General features: G+C 35.6%; 1 protein-coding gene across 1 annotated transcript in view; it reads left to right on the top strand.

The window, feature by feature from the left end:
- Positions 1-344: 344 nt before the first annotated feature.
- The window catches only part of Smp_124640 (putative dna2/nam7 helicase family member), a gene marked incomplete at its 5' end in the record, with an annotated part of 33,324 nt that continues 15,759 nt past the window's right edge, over positions 345-17,909 (top strand). The window contains 11 exon segments of the mRNA XM_018796206.1: positions 345-347; positions 1,368-1,712; positions 4,387-4,908; positions 6,405-6,667; positions 8,068-8,358; positions 10,255-10,435; positions 11,335-11,615; positions 12,547-12,656; positions 13,909-14,010; positions 14,122-14,203; positions 16,015-16,265. Coding sequence (XP_018650442.1) covers positions 345-347; positions 1,368-1,712; positions 4,387-4,908; positions 6,405-6,667; positions 8,068-8,358; positions 10,255-10,435; positions 11,335-11,615; positions 12,547-12,656; positions 13,909-14,010; positions 14,122-14,203; positions 16,015-16,265 — 2,431 coding nt within the window.

The following is a 17,909-nucleotide window of genomic DNA, read 5'->3' as shown; positions in this document are numbered from 1 at the left end:
TTGTGGATCAGACCTTTAGGTCAAAGGCTCCGGGTGTGGCCCCCTAAGAAAACCACCAGCTTCAGTTTGGGCACCTGGGCAGTATCACAGCCCTCACACAAATGAAATGAGATTTGTGTGGCGCATATATATCTGATGCTTCTTTGTACCAATATTTGTTTAAATAAATAAACAGAAACGAGCACCAAGCGTTTAATTATAGCTCAAAAGAGAACACTTACTTGGTTACGAAAATGTGATAGCTACCTCCAATCCAATAGCGACTTCGCATAACAGGTCTCCACCATTCCATGGTCAGAAAACAAAACGATTTCTGAATTAGAGATCAACTTATGATTATAGCAATGGTTTGTATTTTTTCAAACCATAAAACTTTATATTTCGAGTTAACTATTACTGATATCCTAAAAATCTCTCGTTACTAGCCATTATTTCCACATATGTTAACGGCATATGCTGTTATGCAAATGTACTGACTATTGCTTATCGACTTCACCATGACCTGTAAATTTTCTTTCTTCATTATATTTGCACTAAAATACCATACATCTATTGTATTTCCGGTCCATTAAAGTGTATCTAATATTTGTTGGCTCAAATAAAATTATTAGCATCCACTAGCTCATCCAAAATAGGCTTTTCATAATTATCTAGCATCAACTTTAAAGAAGTTCATTTTGACTCAGTCAATCGTATACAACGTAGGACCCAGCACAAATAAGCGGTGACTTTAGATTCCATACTATATCATCACGGTGAGATAGAATTGACAAGATGAAATTCAAAGGAATTTTAATAATAATAGTACCAATGGTAGCAAGAAAGATTAGACACTGGCGAGTCCGATTTAAAAAGAAGGGATGAACTCGAGACGTAAAAAAGAGAGAACCCCAACTAGATAACCTACATCTACCAAAATGGGCTAGTCCAACAACAAGTGACTTTATATACTGGTGCCATGTATTGGTTTGGCCATCTTTAGTTTTCCCCCAATCTATTCTTACCCTAGCCCATATCTTGCATCGAGATAGGCGGTAGTTGACCTACATAAAAAGTACCCAAGCTAGCCCAACATATTTGTCATCACTATTCAGTAATCTGTCACCTCATTACTATCAATTCATTTTTATCACAAAATGCGAGTAATTCTTCGAAAATCACTTGGATGTTCAAAGGGAGAGCAAATCGACTTATTTTTTTGCAGGGATAGATTAATTAATCTAAAGACTGATACACAAAACAATCCACTTATCATATCTATTTACATTATGTTTGTGAGCAACCAACTTTTTAATTATCTACAAGTCGATCCACTTTCTTTACTGTTGAGTGGTGTTTATCTCTTTGTTTTTTTATCTTACTCATAGATGTCATTTCGTGACTCAGTAGATTATGTGTCACAAGATCGAATCAGCCAACTTGCTCGTACTTATTGGATTACAACTCAGGGGCCACTAAAAAATAGTCATCCTTCAGCATGTCCAACAGATACATACAGACCTTTTCAACCAAATGTGATGGAACGGATTTATCGTCAGGAATTGCTGGCCTCTGGATTTTCACATCGCCGATGTCTAGCTCTTGAATTGAATCAGTATTTAGAGCAATGGCTTTGGCCACATTTTGAACCAGATACTAGCAGCCGTGCCCATGTTTTATCAATATGTGCAATGGTTAATGAAAAAGCCCGTGGTCGTGTTCCAATATGGCCGGTTAGTGTAACAATTTTTATGAACAAGGCTATCCGCGAACTATCGAAAATGACCGCTTTTACAGTATATATATATATATATATATATATATATATATATATGAAGCGGTAATGTCGAAATATTGTTTTACAAGAAGTCAAATAGATCATTCAGCATTCCGTATTACCATAGAACAACTAGTCTTATAGTGTTTAGAGTAAGACTATATAAGGGAACCGCAACCTTGTTTTAATTTTTAATAACTAAATCAGCTGCAATATATACGACTGTGTGAATTAGCTTGTATATAATAGTTAATAAGTATATGAAATAACTTTGAATCAAAGTCTGACATCAAACGGGAAATCATTAGAAACTAGGGTGCAATAGCCCCCGAAATGCCCTGATACGGCCGAGAGTGGGGAGAATCCGCCCTCCTTCTTGAAATGCTCTCACATGGCCACGCGTATACAGCCTCTGTCAGGGAAGTCCTACTCACTGCCTTCTCGTGGCGGGGGTGTTGTTCACGAAATTGAGAGGACAAAAAGCGAATGTCCGGCGCTTTAACCGGGTCGGTGGATACGGCAAGTCCGCCTAGGAGAGTTGGGAAACCCTGATTCCAAACCAATGGTACACATGGGCTTCAGTATCCTGAGGGAACAAATGGCGTATGAACCTGTTGTTGGTCACCGGCTACCATGAGACTGCATCTCCTCACGATGCTCCACTGCCTTATGGATCAGACCTTTAGGTCAAAGGCTCCGGGTGTGGCCCCCTAAGAAAACCACCAGCTTCAGTTTGGGCACCTGGGCAGTATCACAGCCCTCACACAAATGAAATGAGATTTGTGTGGCGCATATGTATCTGGTACCCGTTTGTACCAATATTTATGTGTATAAATAAATAAATAAATAACTAATTAATTAAATAAGAGTGCACTAGACAGTTTTTTTCTCTGCATAGAACTCCCTAGCAGTATGTACACTCTTTACGATGCCCCACTGTCTTGAGGATCAGATCTTTTGGTCAAAGGCTCCGGGTGTGGCCCCCTAAGAAAACCACCTGCTTCGGTTTGGGCACCCGGGCAGTATCACAGCCCTCACACAAATCAAACGAGATTTGTGTGGCGCATATGTATCTGGTGCCCCTTTGTACCAATATTTATGTGTTCAAATAAATAAATAAAATAACTATTTCACTCTCGAAAAGCTTAAACTTCACTACTCGTGACTTGGGGAATCCATCTTAAAGCCAAGGATACGATTATGAGTTTTACAAAGTTATGGGAATAATTATACGGAATATTCATTGAGAAGTTAGTTTTCGCCATGCTAAAGTATGTCTAAATAGACCTGTGTACTTGTGTTGAATGTTTCACACTCCATTTATTTTGATCTGATGAGCTAGGTGGTATAAGTTATCCTTATCCAATGTGCATAGTCCACCCTTAAACAAGTACATCTGTACAAAACCAATTTACATTTCATAATTTTACTAGGCAAATGAAATATTCACTAAATAATATTTGATTTCCAATGAAACTACAAAATTATTTATCTCGATTAGAGCTTGCGTAAATTTGTCTAAAATAATGTTTCGAAAAATTTAGTTTATAATTAATATTCGCAAAATAAATAACAAAAATGAATGGAAAAAACTAGTAAGATTTTCACCTAACACGAATGTAACTTTTTAAAAAACCTCATTATATTTGGATGGGCATTTCATACATCCCTCACATGGGATAGTTGTGTTACTATCTGGGATCAAATAGTTAGAAAGTTATCCTCTGTCTGAGACTGAACCAATTACATATCACTAGTTAAACTTAAAAAGTGAGACTGAACATCACGATGTTATTCAAGTGCGTTTATTAGAAGCAGATGTCTGTTACTCCAGAATGAATTTATGAATTCGAACTGCGGACTGATTTCTAGTGTTTCTCTATTGAGTTCTACTGCTGTAATTTCCTATAGATTAAATGTAACTTCATCTACCCAAGTAAAAGTTAGTGTATTCGACTTTGAGCTATACTGTTTGTATGAGACTGTTAGTGATACCAACCAGTTGCTCCAAATGATGTAAGTGGAGCGTGGTTCGAACCGGAAATCTACTTTCTAGGAGCTAAATTCTTTGACCATCATATCATCTTCGATGGTTTAAGTGCCACCCTTTTTTCATTAGTTGAGCCAAATGTTCATACCATATCAACGTCAATCAGGAATGCATCGTGAACACAAGGAGTATTAAACAATTTTCTCTCTGTTTGTAAACATAGCCCCAAAACTGGATTATGAGTAAAGAGAATTTTCAAAAGTATATTTGAGTAATACTACCCTAGGTCCTAACAAAAAGTTATGACTTTCGAAATTCCACTAGACCCTTCTTGGTGTCGATAACTGTCCTTATACTGTTTAGTCGTATTTCAACACTAGTTAGTTGCTAAATACAACTAGTAATTCTAAAGTTAGCAGTTCCAAAACATTATTTAAGTAGTAAACTCATTATCGGAGACAACTACTTTTATTTTCCTAGAATTGAGTGTGAAACACAATGTCGGACTGACATACTAACTTTTAAAAGCTGCTCAAATGATTAGTCTTGAAATAATAATATTCTTTCAAATAATCAGTGTTGACCCATATCTGTATTATTTCGGTTACTGTTGTGTTTCTCTTTTCTCTGAATATTCTAGACTTTTGTAGTCACAGCGGATAAATTTAGTGGGCTTATTCAACGAGTACTGCATATTCTACTTGATGAATCCCCGCAGATATTGACGGTTAACCCACTACTCACTGAGATCAATACAAGGTCTAAAGATGATGATAATGATGGGAAAGACAAAAACCAAACGTCCGACGAGTCGTCGAATCCAGTACAACAGAAAAAATGTATTCTGGAGCATATAGTTCTTATCATTTTCTTATCACATTGTTTTACAAATTTGGCTGAAGTTGGTGTATTACGACGTAGTCTTCGTGAATTATATAGCCTAGCCATTTGGCAAGATCATCTTCAACCGACTCGTTTAAGTCTTGAACTAAAATCACATCCACGATATGCTCGCTTATTAAAAAAATTACAAAAATATCGTGATACAAAAGTTTCCCCTACTGAACGAGATAATATGGTATTTCAGCATTCATTTATTCCACGAATTTTGGATGTGTTTTTAACTCTGTTGAATTCAATACCTGAAAAGGATGAAGATAAGGTATGTATGTAACTATTGATTTTCGATTTGGCCTCTGATTTTTCAAAAGCAAAAGTAACTAACATTGTGAAAGGAATTGGAATAATTATGTTCTGTGTACGTTTAATTTTCAACATACGAGCAGGAGTATGTTAGAAGAGAGTTGATGGCGCCCAAACTGGGACATAGCATCAAGTCATGAGTCTGTTGACTGTTGGTCTGAATCAAGTTGGTAAATGCAGACTACAGAATCGGGATCCATGTGATGATTGTTATCAATGGTTGAACATATTAGGTGGAATATTTTAAAATTGGTCTCAGCGGCGCTGCTCTATTCATCTTCTATCTTTCCTTAGATATTGAGTCTTAATATAATTCCATACTTTTTATCTTATCACTACATTTATTCCTTTCGGACCATATTGTTTATATGTAGTTTTTCTTACTGTCATTGAAACTACTATCCCGACTCATTTATTATCCATCTTGTTAATTTCACCTCGCCTTGCTGTTATGGTATAACAACTTTAGCCGATGCATATTTGTGCTAAATCCTAATTTGATTCTCACTGACTGATCGACTGAACAGTATCATTAGTCAGAAGTAATAATAAATGACAAAATGGGTTAAATACCAAATAGTCCCCCTTTCAGAAATTGGTGTAATTATTTGATGCAAGGTCAGTTTTTCATTCATATCGTTAGGCTTTCTTAAATAACGAAAGGTTTTTCTCCCCAATTCACGCAGTTGATCTTATTTCAACAGAACACTAAATACCTTATCAGTTGATTATCATGTCGGTTGTTTTTTTCTTTTTTTCTGAGGAGTATTGTGTTTCCAAGCCTTGACTTCAATAAGATGTATATGGTGTACTACTCATTCGATCCTATAGAAACGAACTACTTCGTTGAATAAATACACTTACTTTTTTAGTATACATTAAACCAGTAGCATAATTTTCACAGTACATTTATGATAGTTCTTTACACGAATTAATGCGCAAATAGTAACTAGAGTAAATGTTTTATACGTCTTCTGATTGTATTCTTTTGATCAAAAACAACATATTACTATCACTGAATAAGGTGACAAAACATTGCAACACACTTTCTTGAAGTAATTCACAGAAAACTTGTACTTGCCGAGACTTGTCAGTCAAGTTTGTGCCAAATTTAAAGAGCCTTTTTCACCATGAGTAGATCTTCCATTGTGGTGGTAGGCTAGGCATTTAAATGAGCCACTAGACAGTTAATAAAGCTAGCTGTTTATTTAAATATCTCTCTCAGTGATAACTGGCTGTGGATGTAAACGGCGTGAGACCTAAAGTTGGTGGAGCATAGGTCACTTCTATGGTTACAATCTCATCTCTTTTCAACGCCGACTGGTATGCACAAAATTTAGATTCAAGTTTTCGGACAGTTTTTAGAACATAATAAAACAGAAATCTTTGTCATGTAAAGTATCGTACAGCCATACTGAATTATTTTAATTTCCTCTCCTTTTCTTTTAATTAAAGCCCATAGAACCTTTGTTGATTCACTACTTAGAACGTTTCATATTATTGTTAATCGATTTGGAGAGTATGCTGCTTACACGTCGAATATTAAATGTTGTTCTCGACGATAGACATATTGTTGTATATTGTCAGAAATCTGCACTTATCAAACGTCCAGATGGGAAGTTATTTTCAGAACTAGTTGATTTGTTAGCTTTTTACGCTCATTTTCATATTGATGAAAGTACTGGCGAACCATTGGATGAAGCGGAAATGGATAAAAGGTAAGTTTTTTGTAAAAATTCTCTCCTAGGAGTAAGTTATAGTATTAAATTTTATTTATTGACTCAATGTCCATGCAACACACAGAACTCTAATTTGATTTGTGATGGGTTGGGTTATCCTATTATCTATATTTTGACTGACATTTGATCAGTCTTGGTTCGCGTATATCCATCCTGTGCTGATTCCCTCAATTTAGCCATTATGACACAAGTGTATATAGAATATATCAAATGTAGCTTGCAGTGGACTCCATGACGTGCAGTACGTGACATATGGAACTCGTCAGCTAGATGTACCATTACAAATTAAGTTGACATTCATACCCGCTGTACAAGTGAGTGGCTATATGGACTCAGTAGCTAAGTGGATAAAATGTTGGCGTTTGATGTCAATAGTTCTGGGTCAGGGTTCTTGAGTGGACATCAACTCTGCGATGCAGGTATAATCCAGCTGATACGTCCCAAATAGGATGAAACGTAGATCCTCTATTCTACTGTTGGGTACATTCCATCTACTTTATACCGATGTCTAATGTTTGTAAAAATAGATTCTGAAATATAGTTACATTGGAGCAGTCGCCCAGTAGTTAGGGTATCTAATTTTCACGTTCAGACCCCCTTCATTTACTTCGGTTTATCCAACTAAATAGTATTATTAGTGTGACTAAGTACATGTATCTGTATCTAGTAAATGAGTCGATAATGACCATAATAATATTAGTTATTAATTTATTACAGTGAAACTTTTTTATTTATTTATTTATTTAAACACATAAATATTGGTACAAAAAGGCACCATATATGTGCGCCGCACAAATCTCATTTGATTTGTGTGAGGGCTGTGATACTGCCCGGGTGCCCAAACTGAAGCTGGTGGTTTTCTTAGGGGGCCACACCCGGAGCCTTTGACCTAAAGGTCTGATCCATAAGGCAGTGGAGCATCGTGAGGAGATGCAGTCTCATGGTAGCCGGTGACCAACAACAGGTTCATACGCCATTTGTTCCCTCAGGATACTGAAGCCCATGTGTACCATTGGTTTGGAATCAGGGTTTCCCAACTCCCCTAAGTGGAATTTCCGTGTCCACCGACCCGGTTAAAGCACCGGACATTCACTTTTCGTCCTCTCACTTTTGTAAACAACACCCCCGCCACGAGAAGGCAGTGAGTAGGACTTCCCTGACAGAGGCTGTATACGCGTGGCCATGTGAGAGCATTTCAAGAAGGAGGGCGGATTCTCCCTACTCTCGGCCGTACCAGGGCATTTGGGGGCATTACAGTGAAACAGTTATTAAGAATTCCACCGCTTATTACTATTAAACGCTTTTTTTCCTAATGAAAGTACTACAATTTAATTATTGCTTGTTTGGGAAAAAACTTCATCAATTCATTTATTTTGTAGACACTGTGCTAAACTAAGTAATTTACAATTGAGAACGTTTGCATTGCATAAAGACAAACTCCTACCATTTTCTGTCTCACATCCTGCTGGAATTGAAACTGCACAATTGTTACGTAAACATTTATCAGTGTTAGACAGAGATCAACTTTATCAACTAGCTTCATGTTTTGGTCTTGTTACATTAAAAAAAGAATTTATTCAAAATAATGAACAAAATAAGATTGATGATACTAACGATTGTCAGTTACCACCTGCAAAACGAATTCGTTCAAATGATCAAGATGTAGATGAGTTTGATTTAAACTCTCTTAGAGATAAATTAGAAGCTAAATTTATGGATAAAGATTTGATAATTCGAGTAAGTACACATTGTTAAATAACTTATGTGTATATGTGTCTAAAATTTACCTAAGAGTCAAGCTAATAGAACCTACCTGTCCATACACACCGAGCTACTAAGGTTTTTTTTAGTGAGCTTAATGTAATATTTTCAGTCCTACTGCTTATACTTGGAAGAAGAAACTATTATAATTCCCAGGACGCAAAATGAGAACAAGAAGACTGGTACAATAAAGGTTTATTAGCTCTTCAAAAAATGACGTTGTTAAAACAAACACATTCATTTGTATGCTAATTTTACAAATACTTGACGATTAGTTAATGAACATTATATAAGTGAAAAGATACACAGGGTTTCTGTAAAACATATGCAAAGTTCATACTGAATAAATACAAACAGTATATGGTGATATATCACATAGTTCTGATAATTTTCGCCTTCTTATTGCACTATCGAAATTTATTAAGGAGACTCATTGCTAAAAAGAGTTTAAATGTCACCCTGCAGCGAAATTTCACACCCATCGTACTGAATGAAATTCACCTTTAATTGATAGTGTTACACTGGAAAAAAAACCCGATGTTTTACTGACTAAAATTTTACACTGATAGTAAAACCAATGTGTCACACTAGGCATAAACTATTGTCACAAACTGTTACACTGAGTTAAAGAAAAACATAAACTTGCCTTCTGATCGCAACAAACCAATTGGGAAAAAGTTTCGAATTCGTTAAATGTTGTCAGCTGTTTATCGAATAGGACAGTTCTCTTCAAGCATTTCAACCAACGTCATGAAGAATTCAAGAATGATTCTAGTCCTGGACAATTGTTTGCCATACTCGTTGATAAAAAATATTCTAGGTGTATGGGTTTTTATGCGTGGCTGAGAGCTCAGTGCATACGTGTGTACTTGGCTACAAAGTTGGGCCGCACTTTTAATGACTCAAAATAAACTTATCAAACGTTTAGATTTGTACTAGTTTCGGGTTCAGTAGTTGACGGCACAACTTCATCGAGGCTAATCATTTATTAAATATAAACCACGCATACGGTCATGAAAAATCTCTATATTAAAGAAGATTCTTAAAATCAATTATTTTTAACCACACCGATTGTTCCATTTAATGTGTTTTTAGATATATCCCATATAAAAATCCTCCTTTTCAGTTGCCCTCCTTCAATTATAATCAGCTCTCAAACTATCACCATTGAACTGTGTGTTACAGGTCGGGTTTTGGATACCGACCGTGGCTGCTACTTTGATATGGTGGTTGGGCTTGCATATCGTGATGATTGAACCTATCTGTATTGCGTGAAACACTTGTTCATTTATGTCCTACCATATCTGGTAGGTTTGCTTGAGAACAGTGACTAAAAGTAGCTAACTCATTGTCGGATGGTAACAACTTGCTGTGAACTGTATTGCAGTCTGACTACAAAAGAGTACTACCCTCAAACTATCAGCATCTGTTGCGAAGCTGCCTTCCTACAACAGAAAGAGCGGGTTACTAAAATTCGATCCTAGAAATACCATCCCTCACCTTGCCTTACGGATTTCTGTTTTTCAAGTCCGTCAAGAAGAAACATCCTTTCATAATGCGGTCACTTGGGAAGTAAAAACCGTCCTCATACTCTCTAACAACACTCGAGATTATCAATCACGGATCATAAATGATTACAGAGTAAATTGCCGAAAATTCTTGTTTTATACGGACAATGAAGAAGTGATTTTACATTCGCCGAAATACTTAATTAATTTTTTTTATTCTTGACCTCTTTCTGTTCTTTTACAGATTTTAATTCATCATTTTGCTCGTCGTCAATCTGAATTGGAATATATAAACAGTTTATCATTATATCCTACAGAAGATTTAATTTGGGATGAGAATCGTGTTCCAACGGAATACTATTCTGGTGAAAATTGTTTAGCTTTACCAAAATTAGGCTTACAATTTTTAACTTTACAAGATTACTTACTAAGAAATTTCAATTTATTTCGTTTAGAGTCAACTTATGAAATCCGACAAGTTAGTTCTATTACGAATTGTTATGAATATTTGTTCATTTCATACTGTCTTTCTATCTATGATTTAATAGTCAGTTAATGGTGAACTCTTTACTTTCAATCACTATTTCATCACTTACTCCGATTTATGGAATCAGACAGTAGTGGCAGTCTCTTTTGACTTCATGAACTAACCCTACTTAGACTACCATTGAAAATTAGAAAGCATTGGACATCTGTTTTACCTCAATATAAGACTCCTCAGAAGTGTGCATTCATGACTCTGTTGGTCCAAGTTACTGCATTTAAACATTATATTGTTTAGAGAATCAATTCAGAGACAAAAATACGATGTTAATGTTAGTAACAAAAATGAACTGAATAAAATATGCCAGTTCTGTGGGAGGAGATAGATAGGTATTGGTAGATAACATGCCCAATCTTTTCTAAGTATGAAAACTGGATACATCATACCCCACTCTTATTTATGTTTTTCTTAACATCCCAGCTATACATGTTTACTGTTTTACGAACCATCTGAGTTAGGAGGCGTATAATTATCCAGGCGACTTAATGTCGTGCTCATATGCTTCATCTTGGACTAGTTATATTAAACCGTTTTCATCCTACTATTACTCATGCTCTAACCAAGCTTTCTCACATTTGACGTCGAAGCACGCCCCTTTTGTAATCCGAACTCTTGTTTTTCATTGTTTTAGTGATGTGAATACAATAATCTTGGTAACTTCTTGTTAAGAACTCTCAGTGTATAGCGATACAATACATTTTTCGACTGATATCGATTTTCGACTTGAGGTGTCTTTGCATTCATATGGAGTTACCGAATTTAATCAATCATCACTTCTGTTGTTTATTTCTTTATGTATCATTGTTCATACACGTGTTCCCTCTTTTTTATAGGATATTGAAGATGCTATTGTTCGTTTGAAAGCATGGCGTGGTGAATTTGGTCAAGCCGTCTTTGATGGTTGGTCAAGAATGGCTTTACCAATACAAGCATTTAATATTGTTGAGGTAGCTAAACCAGATTTAGGTGCTAAACATCCAGCACGTGTACGTGCTGATGTACGTGTAGCACTTGCTGGTCTTCGTCCAGAGATTCGTAAAGAATGGCTTGGTTTACGACGTCATGACCCAGTGTTTCTAGTAACAATACGACCTACTAAACAACAAGGATGGAAGTATGTTTGTCTCCCCTCTCTTTCTATGACACTTTTATTTTATTATTAACAATAGAATTCAAAGCGTGTTCATTTTTTTAGTAATTCAGTATAAACCCAGTCTATCTTTACACTTATTATTCAGAGGCATTTTATCGACACTGACGACATAATATTGAGTTTCGTTTCTTAGTTTTTTTCTCATCTATGTTTTCGTGTATTGTTTATTGTAATTATCTACTCTTTCGTTTTCAAAATGAAACTGTTTCTGTGCTTACATCATTAACACTGAATGGATTCATAATCCTATGTCTCTGCTTGGTAAGTTGACATTAGTAAGTAAATACACATGAATTTCTCACATCATTTGTATGTCATTAAGGACATTATTTACGAATGATCTGTATTCATGATTAAACTGTGTTTAGAATATTGCTTTGTGTATGATGGAATTCTGAGATCAAGAATAACGAGTATTTCAAGATGGTAAATCGGTTAATGAGGCAGTAAATTTTCGTCAGTTGTATTGGTTCTAACATAATCAACCATCACTTACCTCTTCACACTATGTTGGATGGCACATGATTAGATTATAAGCGAACCAGAAACGGCAAAGTCAAGACATAGCATTAGTGCATGAAATTATGTTGACTCGTACAGTTGCATCTAAAGGTTCAGGTAGACTGAAAAATTATTAACTTTCTGATTAATAAGTCCAGTGTTTTATGAGCATATTTATTCCAATTTTTGTAAAGCAAGTGGAACATATGTTATGGAAGTCTAGATCTTCCGCATATATATGCTGATTAGGGCACATGAAATGAAACGAATTCGCTTTACCTCACATAGTATTTGTTGTTCTTGCGTTATAAAAGTTTATCGAGGGATCTAATCACATGAAATTACTTTAATTTACACTTTTTCTTTATTTACCCTACTCATATATACATAGATTTAACATGAATGAACCGTTTGCATCACAAGTTGGTTTACATTATGTTCGTGGTTGTGAAATTGAAGGTCAAGTCGATAAGGAAGGTAAACTAGTACCGGATGAAGAACGTCTAGGCTTTTTACCATTAAAAGGTGGGTCTCTTCCTGAAGAACTACACATTTTAGTTAATTATGGTGTGGCACTTTGGACTGAAGATACACTTGCACCAGGCCCAACGTGTTGATTATAACTAAATCAAGACTTTACAGATTGCTTTAACTTTTCATTTTACATTAGTTGTGATATGTCTAGCAAACTTATTGGTTTGATAATTTATCTTTATTTCAAAATTTTAAGAGGTCCGATTTAATGTTTACTTTTTCAAATTAATGGGCCACTATTATCTCGACTCTTTTAACAGGTACGGATTAGGGTATATGGTTTCAAGTTGTACTCTAAGTTCCAGGGTTAGAGATTGCCCAAACTGAAGTAGGTGTAGCGGTTTTTAAACCTGTGACTTAGTAACTGATAGTCGAACATCTTAACCACTGAGTCATCATTCCATTATAGGCTTGATACGTTCACCTTGACACAGAAATAGTAACAAGATTACAACACAAAAATTGTAAAAATCATTGTTCAACTCCTCGCTTAAAAGAGAAAGAGCCAATTTATCTTTATTCTTCCCAAAAGTCTATCAATGCCTTAAGTAGTCAACTCTTAAGTTAATTTACGTACCCTTTGTTTTGTTGCAGTGCCACCTTGAACAACTCGTGGTTTTTATTTTGGCACTCCTCCGGAAGTTATCATAGTTTTGAAGCTGAATATGAATAACATCTGTAAAAGTCTGTCTGAGGTTATGTTATCGTGCATTGTTAGCGACAAAGCACTAGTGGTTGATGCTACCCACCATCGATTCGAGTCTAAACGTATTATCTATGCAACATTCCACACTAAAGCATAAAGAGTAGTAAAAAATTAAGTTCCAACCGGATCAACAGGTCTCTGAAATCGCCATGCCTAACTCTACCCTCAAACCCAGTCCTCTTAAATTTGTGAATCCAAGTTTACAATTCGTCTTTTGTATTTCGTCCCGTTATCATAGATCCTTCTTTTCTGCTTATTTGGGAAAAACTAAGGTTTGCAAATCATTCTTTGTTAACATCGACTTTGATAGTAAATAAATCTAAAAATCCATTGTAGTGAAGTTTTTGGCAGTGGATTTAAATAAAGTAGTCAATTGTTTTCATTAGTCATACTTCATAGAATTAGTTCTTATTCGCATATGATATCTTGTTGATTTTCAAAAGGTAACACCAATTATTTTGCTGCTCTATCCACATTTTTCTACCGTTTTTTTCTTACTGTATATGTGTATAGGAGAAAAGCCTAACTTAGTTGATACTTTACCGACATGGCGTGTACGCTTAGATCCCGTACAATATCAAACAGATTTAGACCATTTAAAGACTGAACAAATGCGTGCTGAAGTGTTACGATCAAAAGTGATTCGAGCAAAACGTGAAGGACGTACTACTGAAGAAATTCAAGCATTACAATCACAAGTCGATGAAGCTGAACAAGTTTCCCCAGAAGATTTATATGATACATTCAACGTTTTAATTAGACGAAAACCAAAAGAAAATAATTTCAAAGCTGTTTTAGAAACTATAAGGTCAGTTTTCATTTCATTTTCTGTACTTAACTGCTCAGAATAGGAGTAGCTGTAGTAAGATTCAGAGTTGGGATTCAGTGATTGGAAGTCAAGTGATTCAGCCTTTAATCTACCGTTTAACTTTCATCTACTATTAGGTAGGGTGGTTTGAGATTACACTCATCTATCTAATCCGGTTTGAGCAACAGTAAATTATCACTAGCTCTCAAACTTAAAGTGTAATTCATAACTGGGTACAAAGATACATACTTCATGATTGAGTTAAATTGCCATATCACTCCATATTTTGTCCTTGTATTTATTCATTTTTACGTAGCCTAAAGCATACATTTAGCTTGTGGTGGACCAAAACGTATGTTAACCAAAAATAGCAATGAAAATATTACGTCAAAAGTTTATGTAACCATAAACAGTTATTAAGTTAAATACACACAAATAAAAGTTAGGGACGTTACTTAAGTCTGCTGGCTTTTGCGTGTTCAGTTGAGTTTGGTTCCAGTAATCCACAATTATGGAAGATTAATGATTCCAATATGGACGATTTGGCTCCAGTAAGTTTACCAAGCGTAGAATGTGATAAGAGCGTTACAATAGTATATAAACGTAGATGATATTCGATTAATGATTTATTGAACGCATTTGCAGACATAATAGAACGATGCATTTGTGTGTTAGAATGTATTTAATGAGGAGAAGTTACAACGCCGTGATATGGTGTATTTGAAACGGAAGGAAGTCAATTAACATGTATTCAAAGTCATAAACTTGAACAACAAGTACAACTGTTTAGTGCTAAATGTATAGAATATGAAAATACACAAAATAGATGCAAAAACTATGAAAAATTGTTTACAAAATATGTTTAATAGTCCTATCTCCACAAGCTTTTTTCAACTCACCAGATGCAGATTCATGCACTTGGTTTTGAGCCACATTCTTATTGTGAAGGCTAATGACACTACCCAGTTACTCGAAACGAATTAGTTAAAACGGGCTTCAAACACTAGTTATCTGAAATTCTACCATAATTTTGCATATAATTGAAAGGAATTAGTAGGAAGTTATCGGTTTAGATTTCATGTTTATTAGCATTCATCGACAAAGTGTATTTGTAATTTATAGAGAAATGATGCTTCTTATCTTATAATTAAAAATTTAATACTTGCGTTATTTGTGGAGAAGTAGAGATGTTCTTCTGTAAATCAAAGTGCAAATACATTGTACAGCTGCCTATTTCGTATCTCTCTGACTGTAAAATATGAAATTTGGATACATCCGTTGACCATAGGTGTCTTCGATTCATTCACTCTATCTTAATGTTGAGCTCCAGTATTCTTTTGTACATTCCTTTTCACTTTGCTTTTTTAGAACTATACTCTCAGTGTCCAACCATTCTTATATTACTATTGCTACTATTGTATTACGATTCTTCTACTGTTCATCTCGTTAATTTTATATTATCATCCTAACATAGAATGTCCACTTGAGCTAACGCACATTTTTCCTTGACCCTACTTTAATTATTACCGATTGATGTTTCGAATTAATGTTACTCAATTTCATAGTCAGAATGCTAAATGATGTCCAAATAGCTCAGTCTAGCTAACAATACATAAATAGGATTGGCATAAGCGTGAGCAAACAAACAAATTTAGATTGAGAAACATTATCTTAAAGCCAATTATACTGCATCATTTTAGCCTTAACTAAAAGATATTATTATTCTTCCTTCTCATGTACTCCTTCTTGTATATATTATATTGATAACATTTTTATATATTTGTTTTCTCTATAAATTATGCCTAATCAAGGGATCTTATGAATATTCGATCTGTTGTCCCTGAATGGTTATTAGATTTATTAATGGGTTATCTTGATCCTGCTGCTGCACATTATACACATCGTTCAGATGTGTATGAACAGAGACAAAATTGGCTGGATACATTTTTATCTCCAGAACATTTAAAAAACTCGCTATCCCAGTATAATGTACAGTTTACAGATAAACGTCAAAGTCGTAAATGGAAGTCTAGTTGTCAAACTGAAATATCAGATATAACTGGTAATTTTTATTGATAACTTTTTTCAGTTTTACTCCTGATGATAAGATAGAATAATTTTGATTGTAATTTTACATGAATATCTACCACTTTTTAATACTACTGAATTATTTCTTAAGAAGAAACTACTTTTTAGACTTAATTAACTAGGAAATTTCATCTGATGTCAAATAATGAGGTGGTGGTACTGTCAGTCAGTCAGCTACAACGTAAGACCAGGCACGTATATGCATCGGTCCAAGTTGCCATACCTCGTTAGCACAACAAGATGAACACCGGATTCATAGAAGTAATTAATTTAGTGGTGGTAGTATATAAAGAAAGGTTGTATATAAGGATATAGTACAGGAAGGAAGACAGATATGAAGCAATTTTAATCTCAAGGTTTAAGGGAAGATAAAGAGTGTATACACCTACGCCATTGTGATCGATTCTGAGCCATGTCACCCAGAGTCTCCAACCATTGGTTACGATAGTCACGCGGACCCCAACCAGGTAGTCTGCATCTGCCAACATGGCTCAGACTAGAAGTTAGTGACTTCAAGCACTGATGCCACGTTTTGGTTTGGCCGCCCTTAACTCTCTTCCAACCATCTCCTACACTAGTCATCATAGCGCGTCGTGGTAATCGGTGTTCAGGCATACGTAACACGTGGCCCAACCATCTCAGTCGATGAAGATTCATGACCTCATCAACTGATTTACCATCATTCCCTAATACCCTGCGTCTAACCTCACTATTACTTACCCGGTTATCCCAGCAGATGCGAGCAATATTCCTAAGGCATCTGTGGTCAAATACTAGTAACCTACGAGTATCTTCTACTCTTAATGACCACGCTTCGCAGCCGTAAAATAGAACAGAGCGAACTGCTGTGCAGTATACTCGTCCCTTAATTGATAGACGGATATCTCGTCTTCGCCACAGGTGACGTAAGTTGACAAAAGCCAAACGAGCTTTTTGAATCCGTGCTGAGATTTCGTCAGACACCAACCCATTAGGGCTGATCAGACTTCCAAGATAAGTGAAGTTGTCGACGCGTTCGACTACTTCACTCCCTATCCTTAGTTCGGGTGTTGACGCAGGCCAGTCCTGGAGTAACAATTTACATTTGGATGGGGAGAAACGCATCCCAAACATCCTGGCATCATTACTCAGTTCTAACAGAAGACTCTGCATTTTGTCAGCGTCTTCACCAAACAGGACTATGTCATCTGCGTATTCCAAGTCGATAAGTGGCCCTGCTGGTAGGAGGTCAATTCCTGAAAATTCAGTCGACGAGAGTGTTATTTACAGCAACAGGTCTATAATGAAGTTAAACAAAAATGGGGATAGTGGTGGTGGTACTGAAGATTACCTGTAGTTTAAAAGGAGGGAAGATCTTGAATATGTTGCATTCTCTTAACTGGTTAGTTTAATTGTGAGGCTCTTGCTGTCTTTTTGGCCAACAGAATTATCATAACTTAAGGATATGTATAAGAACTCTCGTCTAAATTAGAGCGAATAGTTTCACAGTATTTGAGCGCCGAGTTGATGTAAGACATTAAATAGGAATAATATATATTTGTAAAATCACAGCGAATGAATTTGTAGTAAATCCAACGTTTCGCCTGGCAATCTGGTCCAAGCTTTTCAAGGAATTATC

The sequence above is a fragment of the Schistosoma mansoni genome, chromosome 2 (genome assembly GCF_000237925.1).
Source record: "Schistosoma mansoni strain Puerto Rico chromosome 2, complete genome".
Classification (NCBI taxonomy): domain Eukaryota; kingdom Metazoa; phylum Platyhelminthes; class Trematoda; order Strigeidida; family Schistosomatidae; genus Schistosoma; species Schistosoma mansoni.
The sequence above is the reverse complement of the archived record's forward strand: the minus strand, read 5'-3'. Positions and strand labels throughout refer to the sequence as shown.